This window comes from Penaeus chinensis, chromosome 22 (assembly GCF_019202785.1).
Source record: "Penaeus chinensis breed Huanghai No. 1 chromosome 22, ASM1920278v2, whole genome shotgun sequence".
Lineage (NCBI taxonomy): Eukaryota > Metazoa > Arthropoda > Malacostraca > Decapoda > Penaeidae > Penaeus > Penaeus chinensis.
In genome coordinates this window covers 13,451,922-13,466,921 of record NC_061840.1, presented here as the reverse complement: position 1 = coordinate 13,466,921, position 15,000 = coordinate 13,451,922, and the positions used below count along the sequence as shown (strand labels likewise).

The following is a 15,000-nucleotide window of genomic DNA, read 5'->3' as shown; positions in this document are numbered from 1 at the left end:
GGAAGAGGGTGAGGGAACAGGAGAGGGTGAGAGAGAGAGAGAGAGAGAGAGAGAGAGAGAGAGAGAGAGAGAGAGAGAGAGAGAGAGAGAGAGAGAGAGAGAGAGAGAGAGAGAGAGAGAGAAAGAGCGCAATCTCCTACCCTCACCCTCGCCAAACGCCGAGATATTCCACGGGCCTTATCCATGCGCACAATTTCCCAGCCTGTATAAATAATTAAAAAAGAAAAAGGGAAAAGAACGAAAATCATAAAACATTTTTAAAATACAGGTTGCGGGTTGTTAGCACGCCAGCGAGCTTGGGGAATATTTGTCTCCGGAATGGGGAACACTTAAAATTTCACGTCGCCAAATCTTTCTCCAAAGATATTTTTCAAAGCCAAATCATAACATGGACTTCCTTGTAAAGCATTTCCCCAAAGAGAAAAGGAAAAATCAAACCGAAAACGGATTCTTTATCAAACCTCAACTTCAGCAAGACTGCAGCCGAATGATAGAGGAAATTAATCTTTTCTTTTTTACCGTCCCGATATTTTTCTTTTTTTTTTTTCTTTTTTTTTTGCAAACATGACATGGGAAAAAGAGAGAAAGAAAAAAAAAATATAGGAGAGCGTAACAGAATTTTCCGAATACGCCAAGTCAATAGGAACAATTACCTTCACCAAAAATACACACGGAAGCATACTACAAAATACACACACAGGCACCGAGCTCCACCGAGTGTTTGCAAGCAGGAACTCCAGCAGCGGCAGCGAGTGAAAGTGAATGAATACGAGAACAGAAGCAAAGGAGAGGGAGCATGAAGTGCGAGTAAGATCGGGGGAGCGAGTGAGTATCCGAGCGAGGAGTGGATCATTAAGGGCAGACTGTCCGGATGACTCACTTAATGCGAGGCCAAGAGCGGATCAAAAGAAACAGTCAACGGCCGCATGAAAGGGTGCGAGAACAAAAGCGAAAAGGGATGAAAGTGAATAAAGAAATCGGGAGATATCAAAGGGAGGAAACGCGAATAGCACAAACGGAGGCCGGCTTTATTCCCTTTTCGCCGTGGATCTAATCGGAGTTCAAAAAGTTATATGGTCAGGAAAACTCTTACTGCCTGTTCCTTTGTCTGATAAAACTCGTGATCAAATATGCCTATTCTGCGTTCCATTGTATGATGAAAGTCTTAATTAAATATATCTATTTCAGTTTCCTTTCTATGACAAAACTCTTGATCAAATATACCTGTGCTAGGTCCGAAAAGTAATACAGTTATGAAAACTGCACATTCCTTTTCTACGATAAATCTGCCTTTTTTTATCACCGTCTGTCAGAGCCTTATGAACGACGAACAAGATCTCTTGAACGTGTCTCATCAATGATATGTTTTTTTTTACTTAACAAATACGTCAGTACTGGTAATCGGTCAGTTCCTTTGTGCATTACTCATGAAGACTGTCCTATAAATTAAATTATGAATACATATGCCGATATTTCGTATAACTCCCTATGAACAAACAAACAAACAGATAGACAAACACACACACACACACACACACACACACACACACACACACACACACACACACACACACACACACACACGCACACACACACACCTAATAATCACGAAGTACTACAAAAGTAAGTTTAACAAAAGAGAGGATCGGAGAAGACCCACTTTCCCTCGTGCTAATCTTGCCAAACACAACAAGGAAAGCTTTTTTTCTCTCTCTCTCCAGAGTTCTCAGCTTGCCGCTCGACTTAAACGGAAACGATATATACGTATACGTATACATATACATATGCATATTGTGTGTGTGTGTGCGTGCGTGCGTGTGTGTGTGTGTGTGTGTGTGTGTGTGTGTGTGTGTGTGTGTGTGTGTGTGTGTGTGTGTGTGTGTGTGTGTGTGTGTGTGTGTGTGTGTGTGTGTAAGTGTGTGTGTGTGTGTATACATACATATATATATATATATATATATATATATATATACATATACATATACATATATATATATATACATATATATATATAAAAGCATCAATGAAGCTCTTCGTGTTAAATAAATAATAATATATATTATATATATTATATATATTATATATATATATATATATATATATATATATAAACAAATAATATATATATATATATATATACTGCAAATACAGCAATGGAAATATTTCTTCCTCTTAAATACATTCGCAGAGAGAGAAACTGAAAACTGACAAAAACGACACTCATAACAGCAGAACAATTTTGCATCCACGACAGGTGGATGTGTATATAATTCCAATGAAGTACTTACCAAGAAGTGTCTGATTAGAATCACTCGGCCCCGCCTTACCTGCAGCACAAGAGAAAAACAAAAATCATATATATGCATAATATATAATGTGTCACGTATATGTGGGCTTGCCCTCTGGTCGTGAACTGTATATGCAGCTGCTTAGGCCTAGCATTAAAGTGATAACCAATGAAAACTGAATATACATGAATGAGTATACAGACATACACACGCGCGCTCGCGCGCGCGCAATCTTTAACTGCTATACCTAATCTAGTCAGTATGTGTATATATATATATATATTAATGGATAAATGATTGTGTGTGTGTGTGTGTGTGTGTGTGTGTGTGTGTGTGTGTGTGTGTGTGTGTGTGTGTGTGTGTGTGTGTGTGTGTGTGTGTGTGTGTGTGTGTGTGCGCGTGTGTGTGCGCGCGCGCGCACATAGTCTTTAACTGCTGCACCTAATCTAGGCAGTATGTATATATGTTAATGAATAAAATATTATGTGTACGTGCGTGCGGGTGTAAAAAATACTTAGTAAAATCAACAGAAAATTCAAAATCCAGTCCAACAGACACTCTGCGCCTAAGTCCATCCCCTTAGGTTCGCTTTTATTACCTTCTCGCGAACAAGAGGAATTTGAAGGAAAATAGCACCAATGCCCGAAGACTGATGAACCGGCAGCACACATAACTCAAGATAAAAGCAGCAGAAAGAGCGACTTTATAAAAATACAAGACGTCATCCTCGCCGGCCCTTATCAGCTGACTCTACATTCTCTCTTCTCCTCTCATCGCTTGTTCTCTCCCGATTCTCTTCCTTCACCGTGCCTCTCTTTTTCTGCCCCATCTTCTACTCCTCTCTCCGTCTGACACATTCCTTGGCCCTCGAGACATCTGCCAGCTGATCTCCTCCTAATTAGTTACAGGGCCTCTCATCAGGCCGCAGGTATGCCATCGCCGCCCATGTCACTCGCGCATGATTTTGCGAGCGTCACCAGGCAGGAATTCCACATTCGCCAACGAATTAAAAGCCTCGACCGAAACAACCAATATCCTTACCACGCAGCAACGACTCAGAAACTTCCTTCATTATTTCGCGATCATATTACCAGCGCCTCTCAACCATCCACTACGACAAAAACACTGACACTTTACCTGCCTTACTAAGCCCCTGGTGCTACTTGTGTGAACGTGATCGTCCCAGCTCTTTTTACAGGGAAGAACATAAGAAAGCGATTTATCACCAAAGGCGCGAGAGAAGATGCCACTTTAGCAGAGGAATCCATAACAAGAAATCATTAGCGCTCCTTCGCAGGGAGCAGGCGCCTCCTCATCCATCAAGCTCGAGAAAAGGAAACACCTCACATCAACAGCATCCGCGGTGAGCAATCATCTTCCATCATTAGCATCAGAGGAAGACAACTTCATTCGCCGCTGACATCTACTTAGTGAATTTATTATTTCTGAAAACGCATCGGATTAGCCTCCTTAATCAGCATTGCATGAGATAAATATAAGCAGTTCCAGGTGCACGACGCGGCAATTAATTAACAAAGACTTGAGTTGTAAAGCTCTTCTAATTATATGCACCTGAGATAAAATAAACACATTCCAAATTATATTCAAGTAATAACAATTGATTAACGATGTCGAAGTTAATAAGGACCTCGCCTGCTTCACGGTGATGAATTAGTTGGCACAATAACATCAATAAAAAAACACGAATCACAGAATTAAAACTGATTACAGCTGCGTGGCTTCACTGTCCCAGTGCTAATAAATCACACTCCCATACTCGTGATGCGATAAACCCTTCATACTTTATTTCGCAGTGAGTGATCACACTCGTGTCTGCCGCTTGAATCTATTCTAATAAACGCCGCTCCCTCAGTACCAAGGGAACGCCTCTCACTGAAGCGCAAATGAAAATATACTGCCACCATCAACAAACACAATGCGGGCACAACAACAGTGATATTAGCCACATGGTTAACCTCATCATCAACACCAACAACCTTACCTAACCAAGATTTCGTATCCAAGACAGCGAAGCATTCCTAATCAGAGGCTGTGATAGCATTCCTAAGCACCGTCATGAAAACCCTCATTATCACTGTCGCTGCAACGGGGATGTCGGACGACAGCAAGAATCGGTGTAGGGGAATCGGACGAGGCAAGAGTCGTGTGTTGAGGAATCGGAGGAGAGTGTAGGGGAATCGAACGAGGCAAGAATCACGTACAGGGGAATCGGACGAGGCAAGAATCGGTGTAGGGGAATCGGACGAGGCAAGAGTCGTGTGTTGAGGAATCGGAGGAGAGTGTAGGGGAATCGAACGAGGCAAGAATCGCGTACAGTGGAATCGGACGAGGCAAGAATCGGACGAGTTGCATGATGCGGGGTCCGGAAACCCGAGGAGGCGGGCGCACGAGCAGGCCGTTCTATACATGCAGACGACGCGTGGAGTTTAATTAAAGGGTGATGGTCGCGCGTTACTCCCCGATCTCCCGATTATGTATGGCAATTAATCAACCTAATGGAGTTAAGCTTAATTAGATCAATGAGTCTTGTGTTCTTCACTTCGTTAGGCCAGCAAAGTATGCAACCATGAGCGCTCCTCGACTACCGTCAAATACATACACATCGATGGCTTTCAAACGCACATCTTTGGAGTTTCGAACTTTTTTTCAGAACCCACGGCTCCCTGCGCCACCAACTTTATTGAGAACCGTTTCAAAATTCACGGCTTAATGAGATATCCATCCACGTTACCCAATACACATTAACTACCTTCACGCCCACAAGGCCTCCTGCTGCCTTCTAATATCATTACCATGATTGATAATCTCAGAAGTGGATGATTGCCCTTTGCATTAGCCTTCGCCTTGGGCCAACACCACTTGTTAAGAGCAACTCACAATTGCTACAGGCTAGAGTATCTATCCATCTACCAATCTATCTATAAATATACATATATAAATATACATACACACATACACACACATATATATAAACACGCACGCACGCACACACGCACGCGTAAACACACAAACAAACACACAGGCACACACAAACACACACACACACACACACACACACACACACACACACACACACACACACACACACACACACACACACACACACACACACACACACGCACAAACACACACGCACACGCACACGCGCGCGCACACACACACGCGCACGCACACGCGCGCGCACACACACACACACACACACACACACACACACACACACACACACACACACACACACACACACACATTTATACTGATCCCCTCCTCCGAAAGCACCAAGTTATATATCCAAACATGAAGTAGTTATGAAATTTTCCCAACACTTATATTGAATTTGAAACTGTATCAACAACGCTCAAACGGGATGTAAAAGTCTAGCTTAAACATGATTTCAATATGGTACTTGTTTGCACTTGATCTGATTTGTTTTAAACGGTTTTAAGACGCATACTGTACAATTACAAAGAGAAGGTAAATTAATTTGTTTAATAAGATATAATACGGTAAAGTTGAAAAATAAGTAGCAGCAAAACTAAACTTTATGTTTATGAAGAGACATGAAAGAAAACTACCGCAGTTCGTTAAAAAAGAAAAACAAAAGGAAGGAAAAGAGGAAAAATGGGTAGAATAAGGAAACAGCGGGAGGGAGAAGATTAAGTAATTCGCAGAATAAAGATAAAGGTGGAGAAAGGGATAAACGGTGAGATGGGAAAATGAGGGAAGATGACTGAGGAAAGCTACGCGAAAGATAAAACAGACCGGACAAAACGACTTAGAATAAGAAGACACTAGCAGGAGTGATAGTAACTTGGTGAACACGTATAGTGGCGGTGCAGAGACGGCGGGGGAAGGAGCGAGGCGCGGGTTCGCCCAACCTCCAGCGTGTAATCTCCCGGGCGCAACCATGACACAATGCCGCGACGCGACACAAAATGTAAAAAGGAATCACAGATGAAGTCGGTGCTTTCAAGCCGGCCCTCTCCACAAGTGGTGCTGTAAGCCTAGATGTGGCCGAGGGAGAGGAGGAGGGACGGGAGAATGGAGGGAAGGAGAGAGAAGAGGGAGCTGCAGAGTAAAGGCATTTGGAGAGCTCGGGGCCACGGGGACTAGGTGAAAAAAGAGAGAGAAAAATGTGGAGGGAACAAATGCATACGCAAACAAAAAAATATGTCAGAAATAAAAATGACACCAAGTTACAGAAGGGAATAAAAGGAGCTGAGGAGAAAATAACAAAAAGCAAGCGGATGAAGGTTAGAAATTCCGTCAGTGAATAAAAGAAGGACTTGCTGTGCCACCGCAAAGGGGAAGAACGGCTTTAGCATAACTGAGAGCCTAATGAAGCTGCTCGCGACCTGCCATCGCTTGTCAGGGCTCGAGTCGTTGAGAAGGAAAGACCAGAGACGCGCCATGATTGTCAGCAAACGATCCCTTCGCTGCATGAGTGGATTAGGGCCGGTATCAATAAAATGAATAAAAGTCCTCCACCAACTGTAGCAAATCACGCACTTTCGTCCCCCAAGCACAAATCAAATCATACTAAAGCAAACAAAAAACCCTTTCCCCCTCTACATTCAAAGTCTATTCTACCTCGAAAAAAACATTCCCACATCCAATTTCCAGCTGTAATTTTTGAACGAAGGAAAAATACAAAACAAGAGAAAAATACGGACTACGAGCATCATCAGGTGCGTCGACGGAATTAATTACTTCTTTTCGCCAGTTAACCTGATTCCCGACGTAGAATCAGGTGAATGCATATTTCCAGCGCCCAGGGAGAGAGACAGTTCCTCCACAATGGCGGACGCGATGCCGAATTAGCGACGCTCATCCTCTTTCGAGACTTTTCATTTCCGTGCGCTCGCTTCCCCATCAGCCTTGGAAATTGCCGGTGATTCGAAGGAAAAAAGTGGGTGGGAGGTTGAGCAAAGGGGGGAGGGGAAAAGAGAGGGATGTAACCCGAACTTGGCGGGATAAAAGGGTAAAGAGTTTGTTGGGGGATTCTTGGATGTGAATAAGTGGATAACTTCAGCGAGATCAGAGGAAAAAAACGGAAATGTGAGAAGACAAGCGCCCTGAGTTGGTGATCCGCGGAACTTCTGGAAAGTTGACTCTTGGATCAATCGCAGCTTTTTCCATTCCCAAGATAATATGCAGCGGGGAATACCCGACGGCATGAAAATGAAGATGGTTCCCGGGTCGTCCTTGTAAAATGCTTTCTTTTTCCAATAACACAGTAATATTTCAGTGAAAACAATAGTGTATTCTTCTCAGACGTCATCATCGAATACGCTTACGACAATGACGGTGACTATCAGTGACGCACGACGCATTATTCCAACGAGCAGTGCCGGTTCCACCTAAAAAACCCTCCCTTCCCCTCCCCGGAACACACCGCTTCCCCTCATCGTGTACCAGGCCAGCAAAACAAGATTCACGAGGCTTTACCGACGATTACACCAGCTGAGAGGGCTTGAGCGGGGGAGGTGGACGAGGGGAAGGAAGGGAGGGCGAGCCTCTGCCGATATCCACGTGGTTCTCTTGTGCCCTGAGAGCTACGCGTCCACATGAAAGGGATTAAAGGGACACGGAATACAAACACTTGTTCAAACATCAACATCCACGCTTATAAGCATGTAGGTAAGTAGGTAGATGGGTAACAGGGAAGGAAGAAAGAAGGGAAGGAGGAAAATAAGGAAGGAATAGAAGGAAAAAGAGAGGTGGTTAGGTAGACGGATAGTATATTCTTCATATGTGTATGTTACCTATTTATACCTCTATATTGCATGTGTATGTATGTAAATGTGTGCGTGTATGCCTGTGTTCATTAATTTAATTCACATATAAAAGACACTTTTTAGTAAGTAAAACATCGCCACATAATTTTCACAGCATATATATATATATATATATATATATATATATATATATATATATATATATATATATATATATATATAGTTTTTTTTTTTTTTTTTTTTTTTTTTTTTAGTTCCTTCACCAACCACAGTGAAAAACTATGAGGAAGAGGGAGGAAAGGAAGACGAAGAAAAGGCAGAGGACCAGTAAAGGTTAGGAAAGAAAAGAAGAGGAATAGGAGGTGGGCGGGAAGCAGGAGGAGGAGGAATATAAGGTGGGAAAAGAGAAGGAAGAGGAGAATTGTAGGCCCCGGAACGTCCCTCGAGATAGCGACTCTCTGGACGTAATCCTCAAGCCTGATCCACGTCTGAGTTCCCGCACGCCATCCTTCCCTTCCGCACACATTTGCTCTCTCTTTCTTCTCTTCTCTTCTCTTCTCTTCTCTTCTCTTCTCTTCTCTTCTCTTCTCTTCTCTTCTCTTCTCTTCTCTTCTCTTCTCTTCTCTTCTCTCTCTTCTCTTCTCTCCTCTCCTCTCCTCTCCTCTCCTCTCCTCTCCTCTCTCTGCCTGTCTGCCTGTCTGCCTGTCTGCCTACCTGCCTGCCTGCCTGCCTGCCTGCCTGCCTGCCTGCCTGCCTGCCTGCCTGCCTGCCTGCCTGCCTGCCTGCCTGACAGGCCTGCTTGCTTGCTTGCTTGCTTGCTTGCTTGCTTGCTTGCTTGCTTGCTTGCTTGCTTGCTTGCTTGCCTGCCTACCTGTCTGCCTGTCTCTGTCTCGCCCTCTTTCACATGTGCCCCCTATTTTATCTCTTCACTAAAACTCTATAACTCCCTCTCTTCCCCCCATCCAGTTCTCCCTCTCCTCCCCCCTCCCTCAGATCGTAGGTTCTTCCGCCAATCTTCTTTTGCACCTTGTCTCCTAAATATTCTCCCTCCCTCCCTCACGCTGCCTTTTATCCCGAAACAGCTCCCGGTCTATCGTCCAACGGAGAGCTGTCGCCACCTAAGCCCTTGCTTGGACGCCATTAATGCCCCACCGACCGTCGTCACCTCGTCAACAACTCCTTCTTAGCAACTCGCAAAGAACCATCTGCGCCAGCGTGGGAATCTTCTTTAGGTGAAAACGAGAAGCTGAAGTAGGGGAAGAAAAGAGGAAAGGAAGGGGGAAGGTTTAGGGGAAAGGGAAGGGGAAGGGGAAGGGGAAGGGGAAGGGGAAGGGGAAGGGGAAGGGGAAGGTTTAGGGGAAGGGGAAGGGGAAGGGGAAGGGGAAGGGGAAGGGGAAGGGAGAGTGAATAGGGATGGGGAAATGGAAGGGAGAGAAGGGGATAATAAGGGAGGGGAGGGGAGGGAGGAGATGGGGAAGAGAAGGCGCAAGCGTGGGAATCTTCCTCAGGGGAAAACGAGAAGCTGAATGAGGGCAAGGGAAGAGGAAAGGAAGGGGAAGGTTTAGGGGAAGGGGAAGGGGAAGGGGAAGGGGAAGGGGAAGGGGAAGGGGAAGGGGAAGGGGGAGGGAATAGGGATGGGGAGATGGAAGGGAGAGAAGGGGATAAGGGAGGGGAGGAAAGGAAAGGAGATGGGGAAGAGAAGGCGAAGGGAAGAGGAGAAGGAGGAGGAGAAGGACAAAGGATTCAAAGAAAAGAAGGTTTGTGAAAGGCATCAAGAGAAAGAGATGGAAAGTCAACATAAAAAAAAAAGAGGAACGTTGGTTGGTGATGAAAGAAATAGGGGAAGGTAGAAAAAAAATACTACAGCAAACCAAAAAAGAAAGGGGAATTGCAAAAGAAAAACACAGCGAATGGGTAAAAGAAGAAGAAAAAAAAAAGAGGAAGTAAAGGAAAAAGGATCCAGAATGGGCTCCAACAAGAGCTAGGCAGGATGTTTTCAACTACAATTCCCTTGTACATCCTGCCAAGCGCCACCGAGTTAGGAGTTCGAATCAGTTTACCTGTCGCGCTCCTGCTGTGACACCCCACGTCCTCCTCCTCCTCCTCCTCTTCATCCAGCGCCCTGCTTCACCCATCCTCCCGCTTGCTTACTCGAGCCTCCAGTTCACGTCTGTCCGCTCTAACTTCACCCTCACCCTCACGCCTCTTCGGACCGCCACTAAATGTAAGGCGACCAGCTTGGCAAGTCTCATTCTCGGCCTCGCTCTCAGTCTGTGTGTGTGTGTGTGTGTGTTGGGTGGGTGGGTGGGTGGGTGGGTGCGTGGGTGGGTGCGTGGGTGCGTGCGTGCGTGCGTGCGTGAGTGAGTGAGTGAGTGAGTGAGTGAGTGAGTGAGTGAGTGAGTGAATGAGTGAGTGAGTGAGTGAGTGAGTGAGTGAGTGAATGAGTGAGTGAGTGAGTGAGTGAGTGAGTGAGTGTGTGAGTGAGTGAGTGAGTGAGTGAGTGAGTGAGTGAGTGAGTGAGTGAGTAAGTAAGTAAGAAAGTAAGTAAGTAAGTAAGTAAGTAAGTGAGTGAGTGAGTGAGTGAATGAGTGAGTGAGTGAGTGAGTGAGTGAGTGAGTGAGTGAGTGTGTGAGTGAGTGAGTGAGTGAGTGAGTGAGTGAGTGAGTGAGTGAGTGAGTAAGTAAGTAAGTAAGAAAGTAAGTAAGTAAGTAAGTAAGTAAGTAAGTAAGTGAGTGAGTGAGTGAGTGAGTGAGTGAGTGAGTGAGTGAGTGAGTGAGTGAATGAGTGAGTGAGTGAATGAGTGAGTGAGTGAGTGAGTGAGTGAGTGAGTGAGTGAGTGAGTGAGTGAGTGAGTGAGTGAGTGAGTGAGTGAATGAGTGAGTGAGTAAGTGAATGTGTGTGCAACCTGTCTCTCTGTCTATCTATCGATTTATTTATTTACTTTTTCATCTAGCTATTATCTCGTCATAACTTTATTTATTAATTCTTATCGACATAACAATTACCCCAATCTACATTTTTTTTCTGGCCAGCAATTTTCCTTCGCCGAAATGCTACTCATTTCCCTCCTGCTCCTTCTCCTTCTCCTTCTCCTTCTCCTTCTCCTTCTCCTTCTCCTTCTCCTTCTCCTTCTCTTTTTCTTTTTCTTTTTCTTGCGCTTTTTCTTTTTCCTTTTCCTTTTCCTTTTCCTTTTCCTTTTCCTTTTCCTTTTCCTACTACTACTACTACTACTACTACTACTACTACTACTACTACTACTACTACTCCTACTCCTACTCCTACTACTACTACTACTACTACTACTACTACTACTCCTACTCCTACTCCTACTCCTACTCCTACTCCTACTCCTACTCCTACTCCTACTCCTACTCCTACTCCTACTCCTACTCCTACTCCTACTCCTACTCCTACTCCTACTCCTACTCCTACTCCTACTCCTCCTCCTCCTCCTCCTCCTCCTCCCCGACTTTTCCGCCCTTCCGCACCACCCTCTTCCCTATCACATTTCCGACGGCCGACTTTTTAAAAATTTGGCAAGATACACACTGGAGACTTCATAACATTACGTTCAAACTTTTACGAATAGTTGATTCTCTCTCGTGACGTTTGGACTTGCCGACTGATAGGATTTTCTTACAAGACCGGACAAGCAGATTAAGAGGGGGGGGGGGGGGGAGAAGGGTAAGTGGGGAAGTGGGGAAGAGGGAAAGAGAGAAGAAAGAAGGGAGGAGGGAGGGGAACAGGAAGAGAGCGAGGAGGATTGGAACGAGGGAAGGTGAAGACGAAGATAAACATAATAATGATGACGATAGAACTATTATGATCATTGTTGTGGTTACTACTATCAAATATATCTAGCGAACAAAACGCAATGTCATCGATATAACCCAAACACAACAACGATAACACGACAAGGAAACCATACATACACCATCACCACGGATATCCTTCACAACACAAGCGCACCACACAAAGCGACTACAAAAAGTCAAGTAAAGGCACAAGTTTAAATCGAAATCGTCATTCCAAACTCGCTCTCTAAAAATACGGACAAACTAAATATCTCCCGCTCTCCCTCTTTCTCCTTCTCCCTCTCCCTCTCCCTTTCTCTCTCGCGCGCTCTCGGTCTCCTCTCGCTCTTGTTCTCACTCTCGCCGTCGCTCTCGCTCTCAATCCTGCTCTCTCGCTCTCGCTCTCACTCTCTTTGCCTCGTCCGTCGCTCCCCTATTCCTGCTCCCCATTTCCTTTCCCTTTCCCCCCTCCCCCTACCATCTCTCCCCCTCCCAGCTAGCATCCCTCCCTCTCTCTCCCCTACTTCCGCTGTCCATCAAAAACTACCGTGTAAATTTAATAAAGTCGATTGCCATATTGTCAGGGACTATTTCGAACTTATGCCTCTCCCATCCGCGTTTTTTTCTCGATTCTTCTATGCCTCCGCATTCTTACTCTTCTCTTCCGTTTCGCGTTATCCCCGGCGAGATCTAGCCTGCAATGAGGAGATGGCACTGACGTTCGTGGACACCGCGCCCGGGTGATGCCACAGAAACGAAAACAAAATCCAATTTCCTTCTTCTTCCAAGGTTTGAGAGGCGGCCGGGGATGCGTGTTTGTTTCTGTTTACGTTTAAGTTTGCTCCCCCGAGTGTTTGTGCACTATGCTTGCGCTTTTGTATACGTGCAGGTGTACAGTACATGTGTGCGTGCGGATGTATGTGTGGGGTTGTTTGTATGTATGTATGTATGTATGTATGTATGTATGTATGTATGCATGCATGTATGTATGTATGTATGTATGTATGTATGTATGTGTGTGTGTGTGTGTGTGTGTGTGTGTGTGTGTGTGTGTGTGTGTGTGTGTGTGTGTGTGTGTGTGTGTGTGTATGTATGTATGTATGTATGTATGTATGTGTGTGTGTGTGTGTGTGTGTGTGTGTGTGTGTGTGTGTGTGTGTGTGTGTATGTGCGTACGTTCGTGTGCGCTGCAGCTAATCTTCGTTTCTGCAAATCTGAGAAGTATCGAACTACACCTCCGTCTGAGAATATAATACGTCCGATGTACTCACCTTCTGTTTCTCAGTCAGTTGCCGAATGTCGTCAGCGTCGCCGACTACCACTGTCTGCTGACGAGTCATTTGCTCCATAAGGGTCAGCCAGTCACGAATCTGTAAGGTAAGATAAACCAGGTTATAATCATTGCTACTATGTTATTTTTCAAGGTAATTAGGTAATTAAGAATTAAATCTGATGCTCGTGATTTTAAAATAATTCCATCATCTATTATCTATCATCTAAGGCATTGGCTCTCGCTCTATCACACTCTCTCCCTCACCCACCCACTCACTCACTCTCTCTCATTCACTCACTCACTCTCATTCTCTCTTTCCCGGCTCCCTTTCTCTCTCTCTCTCTCTCTCTCTCTCTCTCTCTCTCTCTCTCTCTCTCTCTCTCTCTCTCTCTCTCTCTCTCTCTCTCTCATACTGACAGTGCAGCAACACACCGTCCGTCTCATCACCATGCGACTCGCACAGCTACGGATGCAACTTCTGTAACATTCAAAATAAGAAAAAACTTGAAGGTGTAAATTTCCGCGCCGTTGCACACGGCACCAGAAGCAGCGTCGTCAAACTTGTCGGTGACGCTGCGACGCTGGGAGAAAAGGCCGGGAGCGCACGGGAGGGAAATGAATGAGGAAGTTGGAAGCTGAGAATAAATAACAGTGTAAAAGAGAGAAAAGATATAGACTGGGAGGAAGAGGTAAAGAGTAAGATAATATAACATGCGAAAGGATGGAAGAGGCGATGAAAGGCAGAAAGCAAGTGTAAAACTAATAACAATAAACAAAGGGAAGGCAGGGCGCACGAGAGAGCCATCGGTGGAAGAAGATGAAGGAGAAGAAAGAGACGGCGAGGAGCGAGGTCCCAAGCGGCACGCTGGCCAGGCGCGCGGGCCCAGAGCTTCGCGACCGACGCACTCTGGGATATGTAAACCTCGGCAATAGTCAAGAATGTCCGCGTTTTCCTCGGAATGTTCAGGAATAATTTAGCTTGATGAATATTCGTATGAGCGGGCGTTCATGTTGATGCCGCGGGAACAGCGGGGAGCGAGGGGAGGAAGGCAATTCATCTCAGCTATAAATCCAAGGAGAACGGAGGACAGAGCAAACAGCCGGGACGCTCAGCAAAATAAAAAAGCAAATCAAGAATAAATCTGCGCGAATACAAAGGCGCTTTTGTCATTCACTGTGAGTCACGCACCAATCCTGGACCATGCGCGTCAATTCATTTTGTTTGCAATTTCGGACGGACGAGCGCGCTTCCTCCTCCTGTTCCGGGCAAGCGATACAGAAAGAACAAAACAAAAACAAAAATAAAGATAAAATATACAAACACGCATCCCGACTGCGAGACGACCCCCGTTTGCGCCAAAACGCCGGCATTTCCAGAATCGGATCGCATCGTTTCGGGCGCGACTACATGCGTTATCGGGGACAAGAATGCGATTCTGGGGAAGGGATAAATTGTGAAGGCTGGTGAGGGAGGGGGAAGTGGAAGAGGAATGGGAGGGGGGAGAAGGGACGAAGAGGGAGAGGGAGAGGAAGGGGAGGAAGGAGAAAGAAGAGTAAGAGAAGGGGAAATAGATGGAGTAGGCAGAAGAGGAGAAAAAGGGAGTAGGAGATACACATGACGAAATTTACATCAAACGTACGGAATGCAGACACGTCGAGACTTTAGAATAAGTGTGACAGTGACGAACATACACGGAATGTCCATACACGAGATGGTGTGTGGACAAATTTACATCTAATGGACATAATATTGAGCATACTTGTGAAGGGAAGTGGACGCGTGGAATTACAGATGTGTGTAAGTAAAATATCGAAGAGTGAGAGTGAGAATGTATAAGCGTGTATGTATGTGTGTATGCAACAGATGAGCTCTAAGGCAGGAGAAGTGT

At 45.2% G+C, this 15,000-nt stretch overlaps 1 protein-coding gene across 1 annotated transcript in view; it reads right to left on the bottom strand.

The window, feature by feature from the left end:
- Window positions 1–15,000, bottom strand: part of LOC125036947 — an 868,716-nt gene that overhangs the window by 719,765 nt on the left and 133,951 nt on the right. Inside the window, exon 52 of the mRNA XM_047629908.1 lies at window positions 13,110–13,208. Coding sequence (XP_047485864.1) covers window positions 13,110–13,208 — 99 coding nt within the window. The remainder of the gene's footprint in view (window positions 1–13,109; window positions 13,209–15,000) is intronic.